The sequence below is a fragment of the Carassius gibelio genome, chromosome A3 (genome assembly GCF_023724105.1).
Source record: "Carassius gibelio isolate Cgi1373 ecotype wild population from Czech Republic chromosome A3, carGib1.2-hapl.c, whole genome shotgun sequence".
NCBI classification, from domain to species: domain Eukaryota; kingdom Metazoa; phylum Chordata; class Actinopteri; order Cypriniformes; family Cyprinidae; genus Carassius; species Carassius gibelio.
Window position 1 is genome coordinate 24,297,599 of NC_068373.1, and position 27,893 is coordinate 24,325,491.

At 40.8% G+C, this 27,893-nt stretch overlaps 1 protein-coding gene across 1 annotated transcript in view; it reads right to left on the reverse strand.

The window, feature by feature from the left end:
* Window positions 1-894: 894 nt before the first annotated feature.
* The window catches only part of LOC127952941 (collagen alpha-1(XI) chain), a 49,266-nt gene continuing 22,267 nt past the window's right edge, over window positions 895-27,893 (reverse strand). Inside the window, exons 7-67 of the mRNA XM_052551876.1 lie at window positions 27,218-27,319; window positions 26,984-27,109; window positions 26,269-26,319; window positions 26,000-26,041; window positions 25,366-25,428; window positions 24,390-24,464; window positions 24,022-24,105; window positions 23,049-23,105; window positions 22,889-22,942; window positions 22,747-22,800; window positions 22,462-22,515; window positions 21,276-21,329; window positions 21,051-21,104; window positions 20,628-20,672; window positions 19,925-19,978; window positions 19,745-19,789; window positions 18,618-18,671; window positions 18,451-18,495; window positions 18,042-18,095; window positions 17,676-17,720; window positions 17,160-17,213; window positions 16,551-16,595; window positions 16,267-16,320; window positions 15,897-16,004; window positions 15,753-15,806; window positions 15,206-15,259; window positions 15,065-15,109; window positions 14,856-14,909; window positions 14,700-14,744; window positions 14,520-14,573; window positions 14,389-14,442; window positions 13,907-13,960; window positions 13,670-13,777; window positions 13,345-13,434; window positions 13,091-13,144; window positions 12,886-12,993; window positions 12,677-12,784; window positions 12,539-12,592; window positions 11,845-11,898; window positions 11,643-11,750; window positions 11,224-11,277; window positions 9,830-9,883; window positions 8,936-8,989; window positions 8,703-8,756; window positions 8,509-8,616; window positions 8,384-8,437; window positions 8,234-8,287; window positions 8,095-8,148; window positions 7,963-8,016; window positions 7,761-7,868; window positions 7,588-7,641; window positions 7,385-7,438; window positions 7,033-7,140; window positions 6,444-6,497; window positions 6,258-6,293; window positions 5,933-5,986; window positions 5,539-5,848; window positions 4,581-4,693; window positions 4,394-4,462; window positions 3,503-3,736; window positions 895-2,997 (exon numbers count right to left, since the gene is read on the reverse strand). Coding sequence (XP_052407836.1) covers window positions 2,851-2,997; window positions 3,503-3,736; window positions 4,394-4,462; window positions 4,581-4,693; window positions 5,539-5,848; window positions 5,933-5,986; window positions 6,258-6,293; window positions 6,444-6,497; window positions 7,033-7,140; window positions 7,385-7,438; window positions 7,588-7,641; window positions 7,761-7,868; window positions 7,963-8,016; window positions 8,095-8,148; window positions 8,234-8,287; window positions 8,384-8,437; window positions 8,509-8,616; window positions 8,703-8,756; window positions 8,936-8,989; window positions 9,830-9,883; window positions 11,224-11,277; window positions 11,643-11,750; window positions 11,845-11,898; window positions 12,539-12,592; window positions 12,677-12,784; window positions 12,886-12,993; window positions 13,091-13,144; window positions 13,345-13,434; window positions 13,670-13,777; window positions 13,907-13,960; window positions 14,389-14,442; window positions 14,520-14,573; window positions 14,700-14,744; window positions 14,856-14,909; window positions 15,065-15,109; window positions 15,206-15,259; window positions 15,753-15,806; window positions 15,897-16,004; window positions 16,267-16,320; window positions 16,551-16,595; window positions 17,160-17,213; window positions 17,676-17,720; window positions 18,042-18,095; window positions 18,451-18,495; window positions 18,618-18,671; window positions 19,745-19,789; window positions 19,925-19,978; window positions 20,628-20,672; window positions 21,051-21,104; window positions 21,276-21,329; window positions 22,462-22,515; window positions 22,747-22,800; window positions 22,889-22,942; window positions 23,049-23,105; window positions 24,022-24,105; window positions 24,390-24,464; window positions 25,366-25,428; window positions 26,000-26,041; window positions 26,269-26,319; window positions 26,984-27,109; window positions 27,218-27,319 — 4,452 coding nt within the window. The 3' untranslated portion in view covers window positions 895-2,850. The remainder of the gene's footprint in view (window positions 2,998-3,502; window positions 3,737-4,393; window positions 4,463-4,580; window positions 4,694-5,538; window positions 5,849-5,932; window positions 5,987-6,257; window positions 6,294-6,443; window positions 6,498-7,032; window positions 7,141-7,384; window positions 7,439-7,587; window positions 7,642-7,760; window positions 7,869-7,962; window positions 8,017-8,094; window positions 8,149-8,233; window positions 8,288-8,383; window positions 8,438-8,508; window positions 8,617-8,702; window positions 8,757-8,935; window positions 8,990-9,829; window positions 9,884-11,223; window positions 11,278-11,642; window positions 11,751-11,844; window positions 11,899-12,538; window positions 12,593-12,676; window positions 12,785-12,885; window positions 12,994-13,090; window positions 13,145-13,344; window positions 13,435-13,669; window positions 13,778-13,906; window positions 13,961-14,388; window positions 14,443-14,519; window positions 14,574-14,699; window positions 14,745-14,855; window positions 14,910-15,064; window positions 15,110-15,205; window positions 15,260-15,752; window positions 15,807-15,896; window positions 16,005-16,266; window positions 16,321-16,550; window positions 16,596-17,159; window positions 17,214-17,675; window positions 17,721-18,041; window positions 18,096-18,450; window positions 18,496-18,617; window positions 18,672-19,744; window positions 19,790-19,924; window positions 19,979-20,627; window positions 20,673-21,050; window positions 21,105-21,275; window positions 21,330-22,461; window positions 22,516-22,746; window positions 22,801-22,888; window positions 22,943-23,048; window positions 23,106-24,021; window positions 24,106-24,389; window positions 24,465-25,365; window positions 25,429-25,999; window positions 26,042-26,268; window positions 26,320-26,983; window positions 27,110-27,217; window positions 27,320-27,893) is intronic.

Consider the following 27,893-nt stretch of genomic DNA (forward strand, 5'->3'; position numbering starts at 1 on the left):
ACGCTATAGCAAAAAAATAAAAGTTTACTGGCATAGTGCCCGCTTGCATTATGATATGAATTGAGTTTGGAACACAGCGGCACACAAAATCAAGATTGCACACCTAGAAGCATTTCCGCCCATGTTCCTGCATAGAGTGCTTCAAGCCTCGGAACTGACATATACATCAATTCCAATATTTCTAGAAGAGAAAGCATCTCATGTTTCTTATTTGCAATCAGAGATGAGAGATTGCATTTCACTTCTGAATAACCGTTTTAGTTCAAAAGCGATAATACGGCGCTTCTAGGAGATGCGCTTGTTGTGCCAACAACACCGAAGGCAATTTATTCACTTTCAAGAGGTGAGCGGGTATCTCTTGCTGGTTTCAGAATGCTTCATTTGTGTGCTTATAAATAATTGCAGTGGTTGAGAGGAGGAAAGAACAGCGCATTAGCAAAACACGCAGCAGACAGGGACAAAACCAAGGGGAGGTGAGTGGGGTGGGTTGCCAATTCCCTGCCCTATTTCATTGTGTCCCTGCGCAGATATGGTTAATTCTCCTTGGCTCACTTTTTAATCCAATGCCATTTCATTATTTACGCACCCACGTTCACATAAAGGGCTGTCTGCTTCCCCTTCTCCTCGTGGTTCTTCTCCTGGGGAAGGAAACAAAAGTTAATTGAAATAAATGAACTGGGGAGTGAATCAGGGTTGATTACATCTGCGAGGTAGGAAGTGATGTTGATTACAAGTGCAGAGAGAGCGAGAGAATGTAGCTGCGGCTAATGAAGAGACATGCTTGTCTGTTGCCTTTACAGAAGACATCACAGTGCCTCTGATCCTTTCCAAAACAGACACACGCTTCAAAACCCCAAAAATTACTTGCACTCAGAAGACAATGAAAAGGTCTCCTTAAAAGAACAGCATTTTTTAATTCGTAAAAGTATTTTAATACAACTGTCAGGCAAAAGAATTAGTACTATCATTCATACTTTATAATAACTGTACACCGTGTAAAATTAGTAGCACAGACACTATACAAAGGATGGTTCAGAGGTCAGGATGGGCAGGACTGGAATTAGTTTAGAAATAAGGATGCTAGCGATAGCTAGCGGGTCAATTAATCGGTCAATATTTAGTCATTTTGGGATTGTCCAATTAACAAATTAGCTTGATCCACATTATGTAGTTTCAAAGCAATCCTGTCAATAGATAATATAAAAATATATATTTTTGGTTTTAATTTTTGTGAATAAAGTGTGTTTAATTGAATGTAATGATTAACAGATTTGGTAGTTTGCTTTATGTCAGTCTACTAACAAACTTGCCTTAGTCTGTATTTTTGTATTGCTTTACAGTACAAAATTCTTAAATCGTGATGTATTTGCCTGCAAAATGATATAAGTCTTGTTTTCTGAGGAGTTAATAGGGTCAATGGGGTTAGAAAAATACAGATTATTTACTTTCATTTTCAACAGATTGTGAACCTATTCTTTTTTTGAATTTTATGTGAGTTTTAAGTAAACATTGTATAAAATGCATTTACTCTTAGCAATTTTGTGTAGGCCTATATCATTTGCAATATATTATATAGATACAAGCATTACATCATCGGCGAGCCTGCTCTTTACAAATATGTTTTGCACCATATTGGCTGTATATAACAGCACTTTTTTTCTGTGAGTGTTTATCTCCCTCCATTAGTATTAAGCACCACATATGTCTTCCCTTTTCCTACCTCTGCCCCGAGACAACAAATTATCATTACACGTAGCAGAATATAAAAAACGAATTGCTTTAGCACCACAGTGTTCCACACAACAAACAAGACATATCAACACACATACACAGCACACAGTACTTTTGAGGTTGATGATCAGGAACTTCAGATATAAGTGAGTTTACATAAAAAAGAAGCATAATTTAATTAGTCTTCAGTGTAATGTTCATATGACACCCCTCTCTCAATCCGACACAGTATTTTTCATTCATTACTACACATATATGAAGCAAATCGGCTATGTGGAGCAAAGGTTGATACGCTAGCACCATGGAAACATGGATCACTGACAGGCAAACATACTATGCTGCCCGCTAACAGGACAAGCAGCTTAAGTGAGCGGACTACTTTACATATTAATAAGCAGCTGGGCTCCATTTGAGTCATGCATAAACTGCTTTGCATTTTGAAAAGCTCGGGCCTTATTTAACATTGTTTATGTAAAGTATGAGCGTGTGCTGATTAAAGATGAGTAACACTGCATTTCTGATGTGACGGGGAATATCTAAGCGAGGAATTACAAACAGATCAGGGTGGTATTTTCTTGTCAAACTAGTAAAGAGGTATACTTTGCCTCAGGTGGCATCATATTGCAGTCAAGGCGGGAAAATGGGGCTCAGAAATATTTACTCTTCAATGTCGAAGCGGATCCCTCAAGTGGCAAATTAATTTCAAATCATAGCTATCAAATGAGACAAACAAATATGAGATCCCAGTCACAGGCTGTAAATTCAATATATATGCTATGGGCTAAAACCTTCTGTGGCGCAGATGACAGACAGACGATGTATTTGTTTTCAGCCGGAGCATTTCTGGGAACTCTAGTGGGTCGTGCCTCATAATTTAATCCACAGGTGAGTACAGTATAAAAAGGAGATAAAAAAGACTTCCCTTTAATAAATGTGCTTAATTTGTCCTGATTGCCATCCTTGCATAGCCACCATTGATTTGTGGGCTTCTGCAACCCATCAGAAGTTCAACAGTCATTTGGAAACATGCCACAAACCCACCGTCTTCATATTACTTAATAAATATCACTGGTGGCCTCGTTTCTTTAGCTGGCGAGTCCTGTGATAAGGCGCTCTGTTTTAGCCATTAAAACACACGGGTCCAACATGGAAGCCAAACTTCTGGTTGTTATTCCCAAAGTCTGATACTGCTACATCTATGACCGGAAGAAGCTCTGCTCGCGGCGAGTCGATCTGCAGCACGGTTCTCTCTTGACCCTTACGCGTCTGTGGAAAGAAAATGAAACGTGAGCTGAAAGAAGATTCCTGGTTTGGACTTATATAGTGTATTTTTGCTCAGTTATGAATTGCTGAGTGTATCCCTGTGAGGTTCCGTTGTTGTATAACGCATTAAACTCCTGCTGAAATAGGCTTATTTGGGTGCTATTTTAGAATTAGCTTGTTCTGACTGTTTTTAGCTCCCCATTCTCCACTAAGGGAAGGCTAATTTGGTGATTCATTAAACTCCAAGAAACTAAGTGTGGGCATTTTTATAAAGAAGTTCCCATACAGACCAAATTACTGTTTACAAACAACAAACCCACGGTGACGGTATAACCAGGTTCTTCAGGTACACCAGAAAAGAGCTGCAGTAACTATCAAGGGTCCCCTTATGCCTTGATTTGGTTTTTGGGGTGTGCTAGAATTGCACTCTTCATTTGAGGGTGTTCTTTCACTAACCAGTGGACAAACTGCTTGCGTGAGGTCATCTTAAATTCATAAATCTCCTCACCTGACAACCATCATGCAGTGATGTGATAAAGGGCGATTTGGCTTGTGTCATCTCCTCGTCATTGCTGCCGCGAAACCGTAAGGCATGTTGATGGCTGTGGCTCGCCACGTTGTACCAGCCGACGGAGTTCTGGCAGCTATAGGTGAAGCTCTGCGTAGCTGTGGCACTGAGGAGCTTCAGGAAGGTCAGCTGAACCACAGGAACTGGATTTCCATCAGTGTCAATATAGGAGAACTGCAGCAATGGGGGAATCATGGGTAAGGAGCACTCAGCTTAATCAAAGACAGCTCTTTAGACACACTGATTGCGTGACATCCATACAAACTTGCACACCCCTCCTAGATGTTATTTCTAACAAAGGCAGGAGAGAGTGACATCTGTCTGCCTAAATCTCTATAACAAGGTCAGATGTCACACCTTACGAATGAGCTCCGAGTGAAACAGGCTTTAGCTGTTAGTTTCAAGCATCATTTAATGAGTCAAGACGGATGGAGGTCGCTAGCGTGCACTCAAGAGAGTTTGGCCCAAGGCATTTCAGATAGAGCCGCATATAAATTCCACCATATCCCTTTTGTAGACCAGACATACCATTTTTTTTTTTTTTTTATCAAAGACACATACCCACTGAGTGATACATCTCTGTTGAGTGTTTGACAGTTTAGAAAATCTCTTTCACCATGTTCCGTCATTAATTTGAGAGTAAAAATTCTGAATAACATCTGGTCTATTTATTCCATGTGGCAGTATGTTTCTAAGAAACTGCCTTTCTGTTTATGTTGACCATAAATAATTTTGAGGCAAAAAGTTATATAAAAAGGTGTCTAGATTCAAACTTGTGTTGACAGTCAGACTGTTCAAAGATGAGAGAAAAACACTGGAAGGGAAAAGCACCTGTTTGCCCTTTCTGTACTGGCTGTACCAACTGCCCGGTTTTTCTTTGTTCCAGGCGGCCAGCTTCACCTGTATTGAGAGATGAGGAGACAGATCAGATGTCTTTTTCTTCAGACTCCAGAAGTCCTGTTGAACTCAGACTGCAGGAAGACGTGTGCAGTGTTTGTGAGTATGGTCTGAGAGTCACCGTTTCAAATCGTTTATCAGGGTGCAGACAGGTCTCCCCCTCCGCAGTGAAGTTGCAGAAAACCTTAATGGAGTCTCGATGGCAGCCTTGGTTTGGGTCAATCCAATATTCACCTAAGAGGGGGTGGATTGTAAGATCTCTTAAAATAGTTTTTGAATACTCATTTAGCTGGGGAGAATAACATGGGGCAAATTCACTAAATAGTCAATTACAGTAATTAATTTTTTTTAAATTAAGTAAATGCACAAAGAGCACAAACAGCTCTTTTCCATGTAAATTAGAATCATTAAAAATACTGCTAGTGCTATTTGCAAATGTCATGTGGGATTCAGAATTGAGAATCATTTTTATATTACAAATTAATTCATGAATCTAAAATGAAGTAGAATTAAAATGTATGGCAAGAAAAGGAAGACATTACTGTAGCTCAAACTGTAAAGTATGGCACTAGCAACACAAAGGTCATGAGGTCGATTCCCAGAGAATGAATAACTGTATGTTGTTAATTCCAAGTGCATAAATTCAAACAAATTCAAATAAACTCCAATTAGTGCCGTTTTGACAAGAAAAGGAAAAGTTTGACAGACATCTGGATATCTCCAGATGTGTGGTGTAGACAAGTGAACATTCTGCATTTTTAAAAGCTGATTCAGGTGTCTGGATTTCGGTGGAATGTAGTGATTCTACGTATATAGTTCCATTGAAGTTTGTCAGATTGTGGTAGTCTGCAGCATCTTTTACAACCAAGCACTCTGAATTGACCTGCTTGATAGAGAATTGCACTATGCAAATTCTATTCATCTTAAATTGTGTGCTTTTACCTGATTTGCATAATTCCTTTAGTGAACAGGAAGCATGTGCGAATAAACCAAGACGGGCACAATTAGCAGGCATTCTTAGTGAATTCCCCATAGGAGAAATTAATTAACTAACGGGAAATGTGTGTACATTTCCTCACCATCCTTGTATTCTGGATGGCACAACATCAGTTCCTTGCATGTGCGGGCAGGACTCTCGAAGGTCCCGAGTGGTTTTCTCATGAGCTCCACCTCTGTTTTCATTGAGTTAAGTGAAGCGAACACCTCCTCCATGCCTTCAGGCTCATCCAGGGACTCGTCTGCCTGTAGGAAATCCTCCATATTGAACTGAACTGCTTCCTCGTCCTCACTCTCTGACCTGACTGTGGCTCCTTGTTGGTTTGAGTGTGTCCTTCGCTTTTTACGTCCCTCTCTGATTGGCAGAGGCTCGATCATGGTGGCTGGTGGGCCCTAGAGAAACAGAGTGATAGGTGACATGAGGAGACATGAAAACAGAAAGAAACAGAAAAGTAAGGAGACTTTATGATGGCTCACAGGTAATCCAGGTGGGCCAGCAGGTCCTGGATCTCCTCTTGCACCGATGGCTCCCTGTGGTGGGGAGAGAAAGAGAAACAGTTTAGTCAGGCATCCCTAAAAATGGCATTTCCCTCAAAGGCCCCTGCCAACACAGCGCTTCATGGGGCGATTCGTTCAGAGGGATTATCCAAGTTAGAGAAGCAGGATACAACTCAGGCACTGATGATGTCTTTCACTCAGGTTTCATAACAGAAGCAAAAGCTCAGATAAAAAACAAAACAAATATCATATGAACACAGAGAGGCTGAAAAACAGGATTGCAATGAAAAATATATATACCAACCTGGTCTCCTTTAGATCCTTTCTCACCGATTGCACCCTACCAATGAGATAGAAAATAATAATAAAAGAATTGCACTGACTCCATAAATAAATGTAAACATAACAGGTACCTTCAGAAGGAGTTGTTGTCCTTCAATAAAACTAAGGTAAATAAAGTAAAAAAAAATTGAATATTTTTTTAACTCACAGACAACCCGGGGAATCCAGGTGGACCAGTTGGGCCGGGGGGGCCAGAAACACCCTATTATCAAGAGAACAGAATAACATTTTCTTTAAGACCACCATTAATAAAGACAGTTAAGGGGGGTACGTTTAACATCATTCCAATATGTTTACATTTGAACAATTCCATTATTATTATCGGTCTTTTTCATTGGCGCCTGACAAACCAAGATTCTACCAACTTCTGTGCTGGCTACTAGTCATCATGCTAACATTTGCCCACCAATCTATCAACAAAATAGACATTAAATTCAAAGGCATCCTACCTTTCTAAGACATTATTCATAAAAGAAAATTATAGCTTTTTATTAAACTTTTCTCATGAAACAATCACACTTTTTCAGGTTCCTTAGCATGTGCTTAGTGAATTTGTGATTGGCTTGTTTGAGAATGTTTGTGCATAGTTGCGTACTGTTAATGTTGCATACATTTAAATACATTTTTATAAAAAGCATACATGCATTTTATAAAACTCTAAATGCTAATGCTCTAAAATCAAATGCTTATATACTATAAAGTATATAATGTTGATCATAGCTGAAATGTATACATACACCATCTCCTTTGGGGCCTTGTACTCCCTGATTTCCTGGCAGGCCTCGATCTCCTTTCTCTCCCATTTCTCCTGGTGGTCCAATAAGTCCAATCAGCCCGACATGACCCTAGACAGCATAAAGACCAGCAGAGTTAGACTAGGGCACTGAGCCATTAGTTACCACATGTCATAATTTTGCAAACACAAAGACTTCACAATATTTCACAATGAGCACAGTGCTAGGAAGATATGTTTTCTGCTTAGATTTAGTGCGAGATGAACTGTAATCGAAAAGAAAAAAACATACACACATCTATGATGCAGTCAGGTTTCATAACTCGCAGTGTGAAGTGTTTATGATACTCTCAAACCTTATCTCCTTTAATGCCGGGATCTCCTTTCAGTCCTGGTAATCCAGTTGGGCCCTATATAAAGCAAAGCCAGACACAAAAGGCAATTTCATTTTGAGGCAGAATTTGCCACAAACCCAAAATCATCTGTTTTCTTTTCTTAGATCAGCATTTGATACAGTTGTAGATATATATGGGAGAGAAATTAGTGGTGAAAACTTTACCATTGGTCCTGGGGGTCCCGTTTGCCCTGGGGGCCCATTTAACCCTTGCTCTCCCTGAAAAGGTTCAAGTTCAAGATAGATTAAGCGGTCAGAGAGATCAATAATAAGTGTGGGTAAGTCACATTATTCAATATCTGCTATTGCTAGATTGATTTTCTGTAACATGGACTCACAGCAGAGCCTGGAATCCCACGCAATCCCTCTGGACCAGGGTTTCCAGGGTGTCCCTGTGGTCCGACAGGCCCTGTTTTTCCCATTGGACCCTCGGCACCAGCAGAACCCTGAAAAAGATAGAAATGACAGTTGTCTTTGTTGAAAAAAGAGGTACATGCGACACATGAGTTTATGTGAAGATTTATTATTTAATAATCTCACCTTTGCCCCCTTTTTTCCCTGTTTCCCTTCATGTCCCTCAGGACCTACGTGACCCTGTGTAGAAGGAGACTAGTGATTAGATTACAGTTTTTTTATAGTATGGGAGTCATTCAGTGCAAAATTGAAATTCACCCTCCGTCCAGGTGGCCCTTGAGGGCCAGGCTCTCCTGAGGCTCCTGGGGGTCCCTGTTCAAAACAGAATATTTATTTAATAAGCTTCTCAAATATATCATTACATCAATATCTCTAAGTGCTTGAATACTCCACTTACAGCTTTACCAGGTTCGCCATTATCCCCTTTAGTTCCTGGACCACCATCAATGCCCTAATACCAAAAATTGTATTCAAATCACCATGTGAATTTGCCATCAAAATGTGTCAATCTTGAAGCTTGAATTGAAGCAGGTTTTGCTGCACTTACATTCGCACCTGGCTCTCCAGGGGGTCCCGCGTCTCCAGGAAATCCAAGGGGACCCTATTGAGGAAAATGGATGGTGTCAGAGTATAAATATCCTGACAGTTTTAACTATGGGAATAGTTGCTCACTGGGTTTCCTTTGGGTCCATCTGATCCAGGTGTGCCTCTGATTCCTGGGGGTCCTGCAGCCCCAGGGGGGCCAGCATCACCCTTCTCACCCACTTCACCTTTCTCTCCCTTGACATTAAAGCAACAGGGTGCTTAGTGATACAAGGGGGATCAAAGACTAATGAGAAAAGAGGTAACAGGAAGAAATTACTTACAGGGGGGCCAGTTTCACCAACATTTCCTGGATTGCCTGCTTCTCCATCCTCACCCTAGAGAAAGAGCAATAGAGACCGACAAAGAGAAGGAAGCAAAAAGAAAGAAAGCAACCATCTATCATACTTAGGCTTACATGTTTACGTAGTTACAGAGGCAGCACCCTCCAACAAATAAACACAACCTCGCCCATAAATCACAAAAAACACTTATGGACAGTGAGAGGGAGGTATACCTTTTCTCCCACCATTCCTGGCTGGCCCACTCCACCCGGCATGCCCTGAGGACCCTTGCCAAACAGAACAAAACTAAGTCAGTTTCATACATAATGCATGCAAGGCTGTCTACTCTAGTTGCAGACTGTTGACATTACAGTGATGAGATTACAGACTACCAAGCATGGTGTAAAACGCCACATTATCCAGCTTCCTCCTGGCAGAGGCGTTTATGGCTGCAGTGGCTGAGTATGAATATCTTGGGTGAGTCTAAACTGAAGTGGTTGCCCTTTTGCCTCTGGAGACTTTAAGTGAGGTGCACACAGCCAAATAGATGACCAGCACATTTATACTGGATGCTTCTCATATGATGGGCACAAAGAGCTCCGGTGCACAACACTTCTCTTTTCCTCTCCAGCTCTGTGAGAGTGCTGGTGTACGGGTCACTGCCGCATCTGTCTCTGTTCTCTCGCTTTTCAATTATTAACACATGGGAGATGTTCAAAGGCGGCCATTAATAGAGGTAAATGTAACTCTCTCTCAAGGATGATAGTCTAATATTCCTTAATCATTCATAGAGAAGTAAATATAACTCTTGCAGAAGGATCATATCCCACTTCTTGTTAATAATTGAACTCTCAAAATCATGGGTGGGCAGAAAGAGATATGGGGAGGATGAAAGACTGAGGAAAGAGATATGAGGTGTCGTATGTGGGGGGGGGGGGGTTCATCTGCGGTACGGAAGAGTGTTGATACACTGGATGGGTTTTTTGGAGTCGTGAAACAAAGACTTCTCATTATGTCTCAGCAGTACTGGTACGACAACCCCTAATCAGCACTAATCTACTGTCCTATGCTTGAACTTGACTGCACAGCGGTCTGATAGACAGAAAGGAAAACACAAAGACACTTACCTCTCCCCCACTGGGTCCCTGGGGGCCACGTGGGCCATGTTGTCCTGGAGGGCCCTAATGAGAAGCAAAAAGATTAAGCATTTATCTCATTAGACATGTACTCTCTCTTTTGCTCTCTCTCCTCTTTTTGTACGATCAGCTCGTTTCTCTGTGTCAGAGAGGTGTTTTTTTTCCCCTACATCTCTGACATGGTGGTGACAGGCTATTAAGGGCGGGCTGATTTCCTCTCTGTGTGCTGTGCCTGGGTTTTAATGAGGAGCATCTCACTTCTCCATTCTCTGGTTACACTGCATGAATTCTCAACTCCTGAGGCAAACCACTTATTGCTGCAGAGGGTGGAACATGAGCCATTAATCAAACTGACCAAAATCATTGCTAGCACGCCACGCACGGTCTTCACCAAGAGATATTAGTGCAGTGCGAGGCATCCAGCTGGATAGACTACCGCGAGGATCAACACCAAGGCTGAGTGTGTAGGCTCAACAATATACAATACCCTACTCTTCAGAATCCATCAAAGAGGCTTAACGCAAACTGGTACAGGGAAAACTTGAAATTCAGTGGCTGTGCATTAGGGCTTGGAAATCCCATGATCCACAGCATTCACTCATGGATGAGATGTTCCCAGTTAGGTCTTGTGGCTTTGTTTTTGCCCGGTTTTGATGCACTTCATCTAATCGTGCATGTGTGTGGAACTGTTGACAATCTTGTTTTGCATTCCTTCATGGTTGACGGAGCCGCGAGAAGACTGTCACAAAGGAGCGCGCTCATTAGACAGCCCAGGCTCACAGTAATCTGATTAGCAGCTGTCACGCTGCCTTCCACTTCAGAACCAGCATTACTCTCTCTTCTGTCACTCTCGGCTCACACGGGCCTGACACTTATACACTCACACACATGAATAATGCCCCAGTCTCACACAGCTTCTCTCATGGTTTCCTCATCTTTCACTGTATTATAGTTCTCTACTGCCTCTCATGCTACACACAGAGAGTCCTGTTAAGAGAATTTCTGTGCAGGTTTGGAATGTTGGACTGACTTACTCCTCAGTTTGGGACAACTTTGATGTATAAGTGCTGTACTTATGAATCTTCCTTTTTATTTTGGAGAATTGGACAATTCCATTTCTATATCTCTATATAGATTATTATTACATTTTCCATTTCTATTAGCAATTCACTATGTCAATATGCACTGTTCAACTTCCTAAAATGCCTCGATTGAAATTCAATGATTAAAATTTAATTTAAAAAATAAAATGCAGGAACTAAAAGAGATCCTTTTTTTTCAAACTTGCTGCATGCATTGTGTATCATTTAGGGGTATTATAGATGCTAAAAAAAACAGATTCTAGTATTGATATGAGTAGTACATATGTGATCTGCACATCTTACCATAGTGCCAACATTTCCGGTCTCTCCCTTCTCTCCTGGGGGTCCTGGCATTCCCTAAAGAAACACAGTTAATTTTAGACTCATACACATTTCAGAATTAAGGTGGATTAACCCCCTCAATGAACTGTGAAAACTATGTCCCATCTGGATGAAGATTAACTTAGATTTTGCAAACAGTGAATTTGTGCATGCAGTCAATAGATAAGGACATCTGGAACTGAAAGAATGCTCAATATGTAACAACTCAGGGATGTAGATTTAAAATGTATATTTGCAAAAATGTCCAGAAAACCAAACAACCTTATGTTATTATATATATAGAACCAAATTTGATTTCATAGGTTTAGTTTGGTTTAACTTTACAGTCGCGGTGTGGAAAGATGGTATGAAAAATTATATGTATGTGGAATAGGCTGTACCTGCAAACCTGGTGGTCCATTTGCCCCTTTAAAACCACGAAGACCTTCATCTCCTTTAGGGCCGTACATTCCTTGCTGTCCCCGGGGCCCTGGCTCTCCATCCAGACCCTGAAAGAGACATGAGTGCTGGGCTATGAACACACACAGAATTGTAAGCAGCATCAACCTCACATTGGGTCAGGCACTCCACACTCATACATACTGGTGCTCCTAGCTGTCCAGGAGGTCCCTGACTCCCAGATGGCCCTGGGGGACCCTGTGAGATAGAATGCAGAGATTTGGTGTTACATACCTCTAAAGAAAGTTCATGTAATATTCAGCACATATGACAAGATTAGGGATGTGCCGAATAGTTAATCCATATTCAGAAAGGCACAGTAAAAAAATAAAGCATTCTACGGAGCCACTAAAGGGACATTGTTAGCAGCTTGCAAGCAGCAACTTGTTACATTACAGTACATAAAATTTCCCTTACCACATAACAGATTAAAGAGAGATGACTGATAGGATGATGGCAAATGATTTGCAGATCCTGAACACCACTGACATCTAATCTTGTAAACTGAAATCTAATCTTGTAAAATGTGTGGTAAGTACAGCCGCTCCGTAGTTTACACAGAGTAGGTGTGAATCTTGAAAGTGAAAGTAAAAAAGCGAGCTCACATACAAAAGCGATTTCAATGCCCTGCATATTAATAGCTGCTCCCTGAAGCCCGTGTTTTATATACAGTGTAATTACCCAACAATATAATTACGAAAGAAAGCAATTAAATAAATGTTTCTTCCCATCTTGCATTTATTGCCTTTAGGGGTTCCATAGTACTGTACACATCATTTCCTTTCCAAACACGGTATTCGGATTCGGACACATCCCGAGAAAAGATAGAGATACTGACCCCCTCTCCCTTGTCTCCTTTGCTGCCTTTCTGCCCTGGTCCACCTGTCTCCCCCTGAAAAACATACACATGCCCATAAATAACAAGCAGTATGAGCGCAGGCATGTGCAACTACTGAAAAAGTAGTCAAAGCTGTACCTTATCTCCGTCTTCTCCAGGTGGACCAGGTGACCCTGCAGGACCCGGTAATCCCACAGGCCCTTGTTCTCCATCCCGCCCAGCAGGACCAAATGAACCTTTCTCACCCTAAAGTGGAACGGAAGTAATTAGTAATTGCTCTTGAAGCTACTCTGGCACAGTAGTAAATCTTCTCAATTCACAAAGTAATATATCCTGTCGACACTCACCGGCTCGCCCTTCTCTCCCATTGGCCCAGGGGGGCCAACACCTCCCGTATGACCAGGCTGACCAATGGCACCTGCAGGTCCAGCGGGTCCTCTTTCTCCGGTGGCACCCTGTACAGACAAAGGAATGTAACATTTTAGTTAAGTGAAGTATATTAAGGAAAACACAAAGGAGGAGGAAATGTAGGACCATGGAAAAATCACTTACAATAGGTCCTGCAACACCAGGGGGGCCCTCCCCACCCTTCAGACCAGCAGTACCCTAATAAGCCATACATGTAGAGATAGAAAGAGACAGTAGAGATAAGATATATGCCAAAAAAAAAATACTAGAACAATCGCCATCTGTTTATTTGTACAAGGTCTGCTGTCATATTGGAACAGTTGTCACTTATGTAAAGGCAGCAGCCATAACAGCAGGGATTATGAGAAGATTCTCTCAGATGTGCTGATGTACATTACCAGAGTGCCAGGTAAGCCTCTTTCTCCTCTGAATCCACGACGCCCAGCAGGACCACTCTTCCCAGGCAGCCCTGCGGGGCCTGGATCTCCCTGGAGACCAGAGAACACAGAAAAATGGATCCCTGTTTCCACAACTCTCTCACTCATTAGGAGTCATCCATCACTCTTTATAGGCACTGAGCCATGCTGGGAGCTCTATTCATATTGAATGAGCGGAAACATATGGAGTGTAATGAGCGATGCAACTTATAACTAGATGGATGTGTTTGGTGTGTTACGTAATGATAAGGATTTCAATGCCGTCTTATCTAATGCTATATCTAACCTTGGCTCCCTCTTTGCCTGTGACTCCTGGCAGACCTTGCTCTCCAGGGGGTCCTGGGGCACCCGGATGTCCCCTGTCTCCAGTGGGGCCAGTCTCCCCAGTTTTTCCCTGGAATAGAAGATAAGTGAGACAGTTAGATCAGATCAAACATTCATAAATGTTGCATAGCTTCATGGAACTGAACGAAGACTCCATGAATGAAGGCATTGTTCATTCAAGCCTGTATGATCGACCTACCTGTGTGCCAATCACTCCAGCAGGCCCGGGGGGGCCAGTCTTTCCTTGAAATCCCTGTATGGAAATACTTAAATTTGAAAATGTTCTTTCCCACTGCTTATCAAACAACTAATAACTATTCAGTGTATCTAGATATGGAAAATAATTTAAAGACCAAGATGGGCCCTGTCCCAAATGCTGTCCTCACCCCACACTTGGGTAATGTGATGGCTCATAAAATGTCAGGTAGTAATTCACTGTCAATTCTGCATTAGCTCAGCTCAGAGGGCAAACAGTGGCTCTTAAAAGCACTCAAGGAATTAACTGACAAATGGGACACACAGTGGTCTCAGGGTCTTTGATTATTTGTCATTTAAGGATTCAGAAGGGCGCTCTCAAGTCACATCAAATGTGTCACAAGTCCACATCAAGCACACCATTTGGGACATCACCATGGTTACCTTTCTATGAAACGATTCTTTTTAAAATATGAACTGACTCACTGGCTCTCCCCGTTGGCCTGGGTGACCTGGCAACCCATCCTTTCCTGGAGGGCCCTGAAAAGAAAGGCCCAAAACTTTAGAGATATGCTTTCATTCTCTCAAAGAGTTTTCTTTCTTTATTGGTCACTTACGTTTGGTCCCTTTGGCCCGGCCTCTCCATCCCGTCCTTGTGGACCTTGAGGGCCCTGAAGCAGAGTAGAAGAAACACTGTTATTCATTTATCTCTGGCAATGAAAAGAAATGTGAAATCTCACATTAGTTTCATAGACTGACTGTGTAATACGAAGAGAATTGTAATAGATAACACATACTCTCTCTCCTGCGGCACCTTGTGGACCGTCATGACCAGCAGAACCCTGAGCATAAGACAAAGAAAGGGATGTCACACAAATTTTAAACACATACCATACCACCTATTTATAAGGATCTCTAAAGGATCATTGTCTGTATGAGGCTGGATTTCTTACCTTGGCTCCAGGCTTTCCTGTCGGGCCTTTTGCTCCTCTTCCCCCACGTGCACCCTACAACAACAGGAACATTTAAATATGCTTACAAAAATGCATGATTAAAACAATTGTTCAATCAATTATTATTTACTGTTCCCCCAATAATCCCTGCATGTGTATGTATTAAAACAATAAAGGTTTTACATTTCATTAGTATGCTTAAGACTTACATTTGGACCTCTTTCACCATCCGAACCAGTCTGTCCAGCAGGACCCTGTAAAGAAAGGATATAAAAATGAGCACACACACATTGATGCAGCGGGGTATGTGTGGTCCCTCGGACAGTGTACCATGGCCATCGGCCTCTTACCCTCTTTCCTTTCTCTCCTTCCACCCCGGCTGTTCCAGGAAAGCCCACTGATCCCTGTGGACCGACCCGAAGGTTAATCAATTACCACATTCCATTCATTAATCAAACTCTACATTTAATTAACTACAAATTAACCTCTGAAGTCCCATTGCCATAAATAAGCCAAATAATAATTGTAGTTTCAGATAAGCTATTAATAAAACAACCTCTAAATGGCCATTAATCATCCTAGGTAAAAATGTAATATTGAAATATTAATATACCATGACTGAGACCTGCGGCTTTCAGATTTTGTTTAAAAAAAAAAAAAAAAAAAAAAAAATATATATATATATATATATATATATATATATATATATATATATATATATATATATATATATATGTGTGTGTGTGTGTGTGTGTGTGTGTGTGTGTGTGTGTGTGTGTGTGTCTGTATATATATATATATATATATATATATATATATATATATATATATATATATATATATATATATATATATATATATATATATATAATTTATATTTCAATGATAATGCTTTACCTTAGAGCCTTGCCTGCCGGGATATCCAGGCAATCCTGGAACTCCAAGTTTGCCCTACACATGGAATGAGAATTCAGGAAAATTAAGGTAAACAAAAATAATTGGAATATAAACAATGCCCATTAGACTACATGCTGCAATTACCTTTTCTCCAGCAATGCCAGCAGATCCAGGCTCTCCCATGGGTCCTGACTGACCCTTCAGCCCCTCCGGTCCATCTTCACCATGATTTCCAGGAGCCCCAGTATCACCCTGAGAATGCACACACACACACACACACACACACAAACAAGAAATTCTGAGTGGTCATCACCATTTTTTATTGCAAGTTTTTGGCAAAATACCTTTCATCAACAAGCTGCACGCTATGAAGCGTAATTTGTGTCCATAGCACAAACAGTGAGTGACTACTCAAATATTGTAGTTTAATATGTAAGGCATTGAAAATGTTTGAGCAATAATAATGATGTTTGTTTTAACAAGCACACTCATCGGGCTGAATGGAAAGACTCACTCTGTCTCCTTTGATGCCCATGTCACCCTTGGTCCCTGGGAAACCATCTTCACCCTGTAACGGACAAAAAGAATTCAATTCTCTACAAATACCTTGCAATTGCTCAACACAGATGCGCAGCATGAAAACATAGATGCATTCAAGAAACGACAGAGAAAGTCATACATCATGTGAAGCCACTATCAGTAAAGCACAGTGGTTTATCACTATAGTGATAACTGAATGTGTCTTCTGTTCCCTTGGCTTTGTTATGAGAAAACAAGTGGATTATTTTTTTCTCTCACCTTCTCCCCCTTGCTACCCTTCAGTCCCCTCACCCCGTCTGCGCCCTGTTAGAAAAGAACCAGATTTATCAGTGTGTGTCGCAGAGATCTCTTCACATCTCCAAACCTCAAGTAGGGAACGTTCACCTGAAAGGCAGAATCTCAGATAGGATGTCTTGACATGAATACCAACACTGACTGTTTAAAATAATAAAAGTCACGGCTTGAAAAATGCTGGAGATAAGAAATACAGCAACAAATAAAAACACCACTGTGACAGAATACAGACACAGGCGACAATAATCTGGATGACACCATCAGAGTAAATTTATGTGCTAGCAGGATGCATCCATTTTTTTTTCCTTGACCACATGGTTGAAGGCATCACACACTTCCACACAAACAAGCCCAGACAGGTTCGTTTTCCTCCTTGTTGAGTTTTTCAATGTCCATCACGAGTGTTGCACAGTGTCAAGGTTTTTCCGGGGAGAATTAAACTGGTCTAACTGAGCCTGTTGTCTGCCATTCACCCACAGTCGGACTGTCAATCAAAAGTCTCCCATCCTAGACCGAATGTCTTTGAGTGTCTTTGGAGCTAACTGTACTAGCTGCGATCTCAAAACAGCTCACCTTGACTCCACGGGGCCCGGGATATCCAACCGGCCCTTGTGCTCCTGATAAACCCTGAATAGAAAAAGAGGCAATGTCAGTTTAGTGTTAAAGCAGTGAAGGAGAAAGCACTGCACTAACAATACATGTCATTTAGCTATGATTAAACTATTGTGGCCCAATATAATATGTTGCTTGGTGATGATGATGCAGCGCAAGTCTACATTGGTGAAAATGAAACAATGACCGCCCAAAACCGATGGCTTGATTCAAGTGTGCAATTACTGTGATAGCGCATGCATAAAAGCACGCCGTTATGCTTTGTGAACGGTGATAATTTAGCGACTGCAGCTGGAGCGCCTGTAACAAAAGGCTTCAGACAGAGAGGACCATGAACAGGACAGTGCTTTTCTGCATGGTGCCGCATTTAGACTCTTGGCTCTCTCCGTTTCCTCTTTACATTCTCACCGCTTATTCAGGTCAGTGGAGCAGCAATGTGTGTGTGTGTGTGTGTGTGTGTGTGTGATTGTAACCCACCTGGTGCCCCTTCTCCCCAGGGGGTCCCTCTCTTCCAGGATGACCCTGTGATTTGAACAGGATAGCCAGGTGTTAGCATGACAGCGGGCTGATTAGGGGACATCCTGTTTCTGAGACAGCTAATGAGCTAACACAAAAGGCCAGGCCTGGACTAAGGATTCTGCATCATCGCTTTTTCAGCATTCTGTGCATGAAACTAATGCTGTGAAGATTCATTGCGAATGTTTGATGTAGTGAATGAAATTTGCCAATGTGCATGTGTCCGTATGCACCATAGTGTCCCCTGCTGGCTGGGAGAGATACTTAATAAATAAAACTAATTACAATTCATGGCATATAATGGTAGTTTTGGAGAACAGTACTTACTGGAGGACCATCAATCCCAGAAAGGCCCTGCATTCCAGGTTTGCCCTCAGGGCCCTGTTTGAAAAAAAAAAACACACACACACATGCACACTCAGTATAGAATCCTCTGATCCAAACCACAAAACAAAACCTTTATACCCCATATGCCCAGCTTGTTAAACGCAATCAATATCCATAATGTGCTTAGCACATTTGAGAGAAGGTGTGCGTGTATGTGTATGTGTGTACATATGTGGAGTTTTGCTATTGATTATCTGTCTAGCTCAATATGGAAACCTGAATAAAAGCACACACACTAAGATGCTCACTCACTCACCCACACTCAACGCGTCTTTTCAAATGCTTGTCTACTAAGGGGTCAAAGGTCAGTGCTTTAAAACTGAAATAAAGCAAGACTTGTAGAGTTTACCTTCTCTCCTGGCAGGCCTATAGGCCCCTGTGGACCAGGGAAGCCCTGAAAAAGAAGAATTCTTTATTCAAAGGCAAAAGTGTCACTTTTGTTCTCCAGTAACAGTGCACATTTGCACTGCTGTCATTGCTTCATTAGTCAGTACTGGAGTGTAGATAAATGTATACCTGTATGCCTGGGTTCCCCTGTTGACCTGGAGGTCCAGGTTCACCAGATGGTCCCTGTGAAATGGGGAAAAAGTCATCAGTTTTGCATGATGATGATAATCATAGTTTAGGACTTTTGCTGCATTCAAGTCCTCCTGGGAAGTTTCTACTTAGTTTGCAAGTCTAATTATGACTGTGTGTGTTCATTTAAAATGTCAAGCTTATTCTCTTTATTTCACTTTTTAATTTGCTGCTATATTACCACAAAATCAAGAGCAAAGGATGTGCATTATTGGTGCTTTAACTATGTGTTTTAGCTCTCTCTAGCTGTCACTGAGAACGATGAGAAATATAGTTTTGCTGTGCAGTGTTGTCGCCTCATAAACTGGCTAAATGAGTAGTATTTTCTGTCAAGCTTTATAGCTGATTTTAATCAACAGCACACAAAGTGCATACAAACTAAAATGTACAGTCAACATGCACAATGAAAATTCAATCCATAGGAAAAAAAAACAACTCACAGTTTGTAAAAGCAACAAATAATGTGTTGAGAATTAAACACTGAGAATGGGAGACTTACCCATATGGGTAATGGCCAACATATCTATATACTTTCATTGTAAGTGCATTTCTGTCAACACATTTCCTTTTAAAAACTGTGGAATGAGTCCAAGTTTTCTGTGGTAAGCCACAGATGTTGTCAATAAAGCTTAAGTTGTTTTTAACCCACGATCATTCCTTTAATTACAACCAATATCAATTAGCTTCTCTTGGGATTCTTTAATTGACACGTCCCCAACTCTGAAAATTGGGGCTCAAAGAAATTGTAGAGTTCACACTGGTAATTAAACCATAGTGGTATAATTCATTTGCTATCGTCTTGTAAATACTATCATTTCAACTTGACTTAACGGCAGCATATGTCAGTTGAAAAGATGCAGGCTTGAGGTAACCTTTCTCTACAGCTCTCAAGGGATCTGTTACCCTGTCTGCCAGTGCAACAGACCCTCTACGAGTTATTTCTCAATGGTTATATCTGACATGTTGTTTCAAATAACCATACTAAACCTTTCAGCGCTCTTTTCTGGAATTTATTAGTCGGCTGAAATGGTGTAATACATGCATGGAGAATTTCATAGTAGACCCACCAAGTTGCCCTTTGCCCCTTGAACACCATTGATGCCTTGAATTCCCTAAAAGCAAAACACAAGGTTTTGGTTCACAGTAATGCAGCAGTTAAACATCCTAATAAAACCACAGCACCTTTATTCATGTTCTGCATGAAAACTAGCCATTATGTAAATTTTAAGAATGGGCAATTGTCTTACTTGCTGCCCAGGTGGACCAGGTGGCCCTCTTGGCCCAACAAGTCCTCTTAGCCCCTGTAAAGAACAACAATCAGAAAATGATCAGAAACTCTCATTAACGGTTATGAAGGTCAAGTGTGTTAATGATCGAATGGTATATAACTACAGATTACAGCTGGTATATGCACAAGGGTGTACATCTGTTTAGGCTGTGCTGATGTGTATGTGAACATGTGTAAACCTCTTATTTCCTCTAGTGTGTGTGTGTGTGTGTGTACGGCTGGCGTGTGTGTTTTGTTTTTGTCAGTCTTGGTCTTTGTACACCGGCCAAGCCACCTGTTCCAGAGCCACATCTGTGATCTCCAGGGAGGTGATTGATATGGAAATATAATCATGCAGGCCAGGATTTCATCTCTTCCCTTCGCCAATCTCCCAGCTCATCTATCTCCATCCCCGCATTTATCTCCACTGCATCTCTCTCTCTCGGCAGGCATCGTGCTGTAATGGTGCTCAAGTCCCTTACTACTCTGGGTGATCCATTTAAACAGCCAGAGTCCCAATGGATCACAGCTCACCTTCCGAGACTTAAATGGTGCTTGAGCCACCATTAATCAGGCTGTGCCAAGTAGGAACACGAGGCTACCCATGGGATGTCAGAGACGTGTATATGTTTATGCGCTCATGTGCATGTGTATCTGTCTGTGGGTTGGGTCGTGTCACTCACAGGTTCTCCCGGTTGCCCTCTCGGTCCAACAGGTCCTGCCGAACCCTGTGATAGGAAATGTCAATCAACATTTCAGATTAGTTTGCCAATATAATCATCTTCATTTCGGTAGGACAAAAATAAGTGAGATCCGGATTTTTAGTCTTTGGGAAAGGATGTCAGAAGGGTTATGTATGCAAAAATATTCCCATTCTTGAAAGCTGTGATCAATGTGAATCTTAGCTGCATGCATTTTCCAACTTTGCATAATGAGAACATCCCACACAGTGCAAGGCTTGTCTCTTTCATGCGATTTGTGAGTACACACCTGAGGCAATGCAGGGGATCTTTAAATGGATTATTAGTAATCTGATAAAATACTCATTTAGGGAGTTGCACAAAGCTCTGAAAAACAGGATAGAAGTAAAGGCAAATCTGTATTACCTTATGACCGGGCTCTCCAGGTTGACCTTGGGGTCCTGGTTTCCCCCCGTCTCCCTGAGGAATGTTTACATGAGAGTCACATTTGAGATACGGCACACAATATGAATTCTAAATTCGATTTATTAAAAGTGAAGTGGAGCGTTTAGACACATCTAAGAGCCGCTCTTGAATTAGCAGTAAACAGACTGTGTGATTTGATTAAGCAATTTGGTGTTCTTTACGCACTCTGTGTCCTTTGTTCCCTGGAAGTCCAGGTAGTCCATCAAAGCCCCTGTCACCCTGAAAAAAAAGTAAGATCGACAAAACAGCCTTTTCAAACACACACTCAACCAGCACACTTCATTAGCATTAGCAAAACAGAACTTGTGTTCTTTCACAATGTCATATGCTATGCTTCGAACACACAAACGCACAGATGTGAGAAGTGATTGTGGGGCAGAGGTGTGTGTTGCATGTGGCAGGGTTTGACAGGCCGCCTCAGAGGAATCTTCCCATCTGCTGCGATTCTCAGCCCGCATCCGGTGCTGGGACTCGGAGAGCTGCGGGAGTACCTCACACTTCCTCATCAAACACGCTGCTGTTGTGCTAAATAGCTCCGAGTGATTTATTTACTGATGGGTCCTGCAGCTGGACAGGACTGAATGCTTGCTATTGTCAGCGCACACAATAAAACACAGCTCTCAATAGCAAACGGTTCCATCAATGGCCAGAACGATTAGGGTCAAATTAAAGTTTCCGGTGTTCTTTTTAGCTCTGGCAGCTGAATCTACAAATTGAGTTCATACACACACAAGCTAATCACAAACAAAAATTAGATATTTGTGGTGGTTGCCAATGCAAAACTCGGGAATGAGTCCTAAAACCCAGAAGTTACTATTTTTTCAATTCTTGTCATGTCACCCTGAAGTCAGTGGGTTTTGAAATGTTTTTTTTTTTTTTTGGTTAAAGGCCTGAAATAAAGTCTGTGGTTTACACAAGCTTGAAATATCTTCATGTTTATTCTACGGAATAAAATAATTTAGTACTACCTCACTCGTGTTTTCTTTTTTATTTTAAGCTTTTAAGAGTCTTGAAAATGGGTGTTGGTAAAAAGTCATCCCTGAAGAACTCTTTTGTGGTTGGTTGCTAGGGCATTGCTGTGCAGTTGTTAAGAAGTATCTTGCTTCTTGCAATTTCAAATGAGATATGTACTGAGGTTTAATATTTAGCATTAGGGCGGTTGTTCAAACCCCTAACCTACGTATAATTAATAGTAGTAGTGACTTACCTTAGCAAGCAGTGCTAATTATCATAGGTTAAAGTCAGATTTGCAAACTTGAATTGTAGAGGAAGCTGATTTATATGGTGGAATACAGCCACAGTCCTTATTATTGTGCATGGCCTGTCCTAATGGGACTATACGGTGAATCACCTTTGCTCCTGTCTCTCCAGGAGCCCCTCGACCTCCATCTGCCCCTGATCGGCCCTGCAAGGTGAAACGCAGAGTACCACGTCGTCATCATATTCTGTGCACCAGTGTGCACTGCTTTATGCAATATTCATGAAGCCAAAAACACAGCACATCAACAAGAAAACTGTTATCGACCAATTCATATTCATGATGAGGTTAATTAAATGGATCAGACTTGAACTTTGATCATTCCTCCATTGATTTTTTTTTTTTTTTTTACACTGCATGTGAGATGTTCAGTCTTACCCTTTTCCCTGGTTTCCCATTAAAACCAGCAGGACCTGGCAACCCACGTGGCCCCTGAAAAGAGAAGAATACGAATCAGACAGACAGATGATTTTAAAAGATACTCAATGTAAAGAGAGAATATAAAAGGAAATATCCTCACAAGAGGCCCAGGCTCTCCACTGTCCCCTTTCAGTCCACTGGGACCTGGAAGACCCTGGAACAAACATACATTTTCAGACAGAAAGTATCCACTGAATTCAATAAACCCCAAAAACAATCTGAATTTGAAGTAGATAGCATGGGCTGTGCCCATTTCTTACAACTGGACCTGGCCTTCCTGTGAGACCTAATGGACCTGGAGGGCCCTTCAATGATAGCTAGAAGCAAATAGAAATACAAACAAACAGAAAAAGTTTCACTTACTGGGATAATACACTGTGACACCATGCAATATTACACAACATCTATAATTGTACAATTTCTGAGCAGATTTTTTGTGTTGGTGCGCTGTAATTTTTTTACATAAAACCAAAGAAAAAAAATGTAATGTATAATGAAGTCATGTCACATCAGTTTTATTTGAATAAATCCAGAACACTACAGTTATGTTTTTGTTGTTTTTAGTAAAAAAAAAAAAAAACAGTGACAGTGACAGTAAAGACAATTAAACTGTTACAAAAAATCTATTTCAAATAAATGTTCTTTCTATTCATCAAATGCTGTCACAGTTTTCACAAATAAATATTAAGTAGCACAACTGTTTGAAACTGATAATAAGAAATGTTTCTCGAGCAGCAAATCAGCATGTTAGAATGATTTCTGAAGGATCATGTGACACTGAAGACTGGAGTAATGATGCTGAAAATTCACAGGAATTAATTACATTAATATATAATAGAAAACAATTATTTTACACTATAATAACATGCACTTTTTATTCTATTTTACTGTATATTTGATCACATTATTGCAGCCTTGGTGAACATAAGAGACCTACATAAAACCATATGAAGTAATATGGCTTATAACCAAAGTCATATATCTAAAATGATATGGCTTGGTCCTTCAATGCATCTTTATATTATTCTTCCACCTATTTTATCTTATGCAGAGCAAAATATCCCAAATCTAATTGTTAAAAAATAACAGACACCTCTCTTCACATACTGTATTAGGGGTGTCAGTGGTTTGTTGAATGCTTGTTTTAGCAAACGCCACTGATTATACAGTCAAGATAAATGAGTGAAGGGGACAGATGTAAGAGCCAAAGACAGTTTGGTTAGGGTGTCTTACTTTGGTCTGTTGTAAGATGGCTTGAGCCTGCGCCTCTTGAGCAGATATCACAGGTCCCTTCTGAGAGTCTCCTCCATACTGGAACTTATCGCAAAAAAGAGATTACTAACTAAATAATTTATGTACATTAAGTAAGTCACTATTAAAGATATATTTTAACACGTTAAGCGCACAAATAAATGGAAATATACCTGATGCCATTAATTCTGATTATATCACAGCTCCACCATGTGGCCAAAATATGCTATTGAGGGCCAGGCCTCATGTTTTGTGATGTAAAATGTTAATTATTTTCCTCTGGCAAACAACTTCTGCTAATGAGATCCAAGTGGTTTAAATGTGTTACTGAAGGAATGATTTCATCTTACGGGTAACATAAGCAAAGTGCCTGGAGGACCCGGTATCCCATCAGCGCCAGGCAGCCCTGGACGTCCCTCGGGACCCTTGTGGGAGGAGAGACAATTAGCTCAATTCATTGAAGGAGCATTTCTGTACATGCATGTGTGCACAATTGTGTCAGCAATACTTACTTGACAAAACAATTGCATAAGCAACAGCGTTCTTCATTTATTCCCTATCCACTGGCTTGTTTCCTGAAAGCAGCTTAATACTTAATGATTTTTTTTTTTTAGATGTTGCCTGTATCAAAGCCTACTGTGCTCATTTGCCTGGTGTAAAACATTTAAGAGCTCAGCCAATCAAAGCTGTCAGTCAACAGTCCTCTCCCGACAACATAGAACTTCAACCTTCAAAAGAAAAGATAAAACCTGCGGCTGGAATATTTTCCTTTGGCTTTCAGCTTCGGAAATGTTATAAGACCTCTATAGATATACAAGGCCAAAAAGAGCTTACATCTCAAGTGACACACTTTCTCAGCCTAGTCGGATGTTTTTACTAAATCTCAACTCTTTTGTGAAGCTGACACCCCAGAGAAGTTGATTCACAACCAGCCAGAGGCGCTAAACTGAACGGAGACAGAAGAATCATCTATCTTCATCCCTACTGTCAGAGGTAAATGATGAATTCAGGCTCTTTACTGCAGTTAGAAGTCTGCGGGCTGTCTTTCCATGCTATGGGATCGTGTGTAAAGAGTGAGTCATGCTACAAGAACAGACAGACTGTCCACCGCAAATTAGGTCAAATTATCAAATGAGTAATGGCTCCCTGATGCCTAAGGTCTCAGTAGAGATTGGTGGTCCCTTAGATTGGCTGTGAGTCATCAGTGAGGTTTTTTCCATCTGCACACGAGTCCAATCACCCCGATCCACCCGGTTGTGTCCTGTGTGTCCTAGACTCCAGGTTCATGCCAAGTCATGCGGCTCAGGTGATTATGAGGACACTCACCATATCACCTGGGTCTCCACTGGGTCCTGTGGGGCCTATGATGCCAGGGATTCCTGGAAGACCCTGGGGAATAAACAGACACACAAATGATTTTTATGAAAAAATAAAAATGTGTGGAAGTACAGTACATCCAAACACTCGCCTACCATTCATCGACCTCAAATATGGCTTATCATCTGAATTATATAAGTAGGAGCAATTTTACATGGCTGCTCAATCTAATATTAACCTAGAAATATGTGCACTTGTCAAGTGTCTGTGCGGAGTGTGAAAGCTGAACAGTAGCGCGCTCACAGCATGACAGATGGAGGCACCGGTTCAGTCACTTCCTCCTAAAATACTCCGTCATTTTGCTCTTACAGATAAGAGTAATACATCTTTCGAATCTGTAAAGCCTCTACGTTTATTTGTGTGCACTCACAACAACAACAAAACATTGTGCTTTTGTAAAGTAATGAAAGCAAACAGGGTGCGCTTTCTGCCGTCTCGGCCTCTGTGAACTTGAGGGCTAAACTCTACGTATACTTGCCTTACAGACATTAAAGATATGTCTATAGAGAGTGAAATATCTACTTTCAAATTAAACAATTCAAAAAAAAAGAAAAAAAAGAATTAGTCATGTATTATGACTTACTTGTGGTCCTGGTGGGCCAGGAGGTCCCTGAAAATATGTGCCCTAGTTAGTATAAAACACAAGGAGATTAGAATTAGATTCCATTAGCCAACATAAATCCATAAATCAGTGTACTGTGTGTGTGTGTGTGTGTGTGTGTGTGTGTGTGTGTGTGTGTGTGTGTGTGTGTGTGTGTGTGTGTGTGTGTGTGTGTGTGTGTGTGTGTGTGTGTGTGTGTGCAAGTGAGTGAGTTTTTATGTGTGTGTGTAACGTCACACTCCATCACTCACTGGTTCAACAACAGCTTGTTCTCCTTTCTGTCCTTTCTCAAATTGCTTGCCCTGTAAGCAGAGAACAGGTAAAAGATGAGATCTTGGTCACAACTGGTTGAGATTGGAGTTATTACAATAATAGTAGTTTATAAAAATGTCAGTATCATTCTATGATTACTGTTACCAATTTTCATACTACAAAAAAACAATGGAACATGAACATTTATTTGAGAAGTGAAATATTTAAAGAAAGAAAAAAAATTAATTAATGAATAAATAAATAAATGAATTAATTTATTAATTTAACTAACTAATGGAAAGTAGACATTTATTTAAAAAGTTAAATATCAATTTAAATATTCTCAAAATTAATTAAAACAATGTTTAGCTTTCAGTATTTGTCAATTAACAAAACATTACCTTTTGAAAAAATGTTCAAGTGTTTATTCACGTAAACATTAAATAATAAATAATTCACCTAATGGAATTTGGACATATATTTACAAAGTTAAAGTGACATACAGCCTAATATGTTGACCCATACTCAGAATTTGTGCTCTCTTTTAACCCATCCAAAGTGCACAAACACAGCATAAAAACATAAAAACTACTATTACTGTATTTGTCTTTTAATATCAACCTGGTCCCAAAGTATCCCTAATTGGGATAAAGATAAAATCCATGTTTGCTTGGGTGTTTTTAGTTAATTTATTATTGAGGTACAAAAGTGTACCTCTCCATCCCATGTGTCCGGCATCTCTCTCTCCGCTGGGTCGAATCTGTCCTCATAAACCTCATATTCCTCATATTCCTGTTCAAAGCTGTTCGAGCCATTTTTTAACTCATCATACTCCAAGATCTATGAATGCGGAAAACATCCCAACATCATACAGTCAGGGTTATCACCTTAAAAATACTTGCAATGTTGTGCTGAAAAACCCTAGAAACAGAATCCAGAGCACCTTACCTCATAGTCAGTGATATTGGGCCCAACTGTCACTGTGGCGACATCGCTGTAAAAGTCATCACTTAACTCCTCAACCTCTGGTGTTTTAATCGGCCTCTCTTCCTGCACATCGACGCAGCAGAATTAGATGCAGCACAGCCATGGCAACAACAACCATGGAGATACCGTGCACAGTCAGTCATTTCCACTCTACATTAGTTCGGGATCACTGGGCATGTGAGCTTTAGAGACATTAAGTCCTGAAATATAGTCTACACAAGTACATGATTGCAAATTGTGAAATGTATCTGAATGCAATTCATCAGTACGCGTTGCATTCTCAGCGTTGCCACAAGAAGGTGCTATAAAGTGAGTATTAGCATAAACGTGTCTTGTGTTATGTTCCCCCCACACCACCTCACCTCAAGTTAACTACTGTCATGGCTTGAGTGACAGTAAGATAAAAATCTTGTTTTGAGTTACAGTGCAACTCTGCAACTCTTTCGCCCCTTTGAGTACCGAGATTTTTACCGAGGCATATTAACTATGTACAACATGCCTGTGTACTTGCATAGAATATGTTCCTGGCTTAACCGTGCTTCAGATCTTTAGGTCACTGATGACTTATTATAATGTTAGTGCAATTCACAGACACAGGTTTGGTTACAAAGCTAGCTTGCAGACATAAATACTGCTG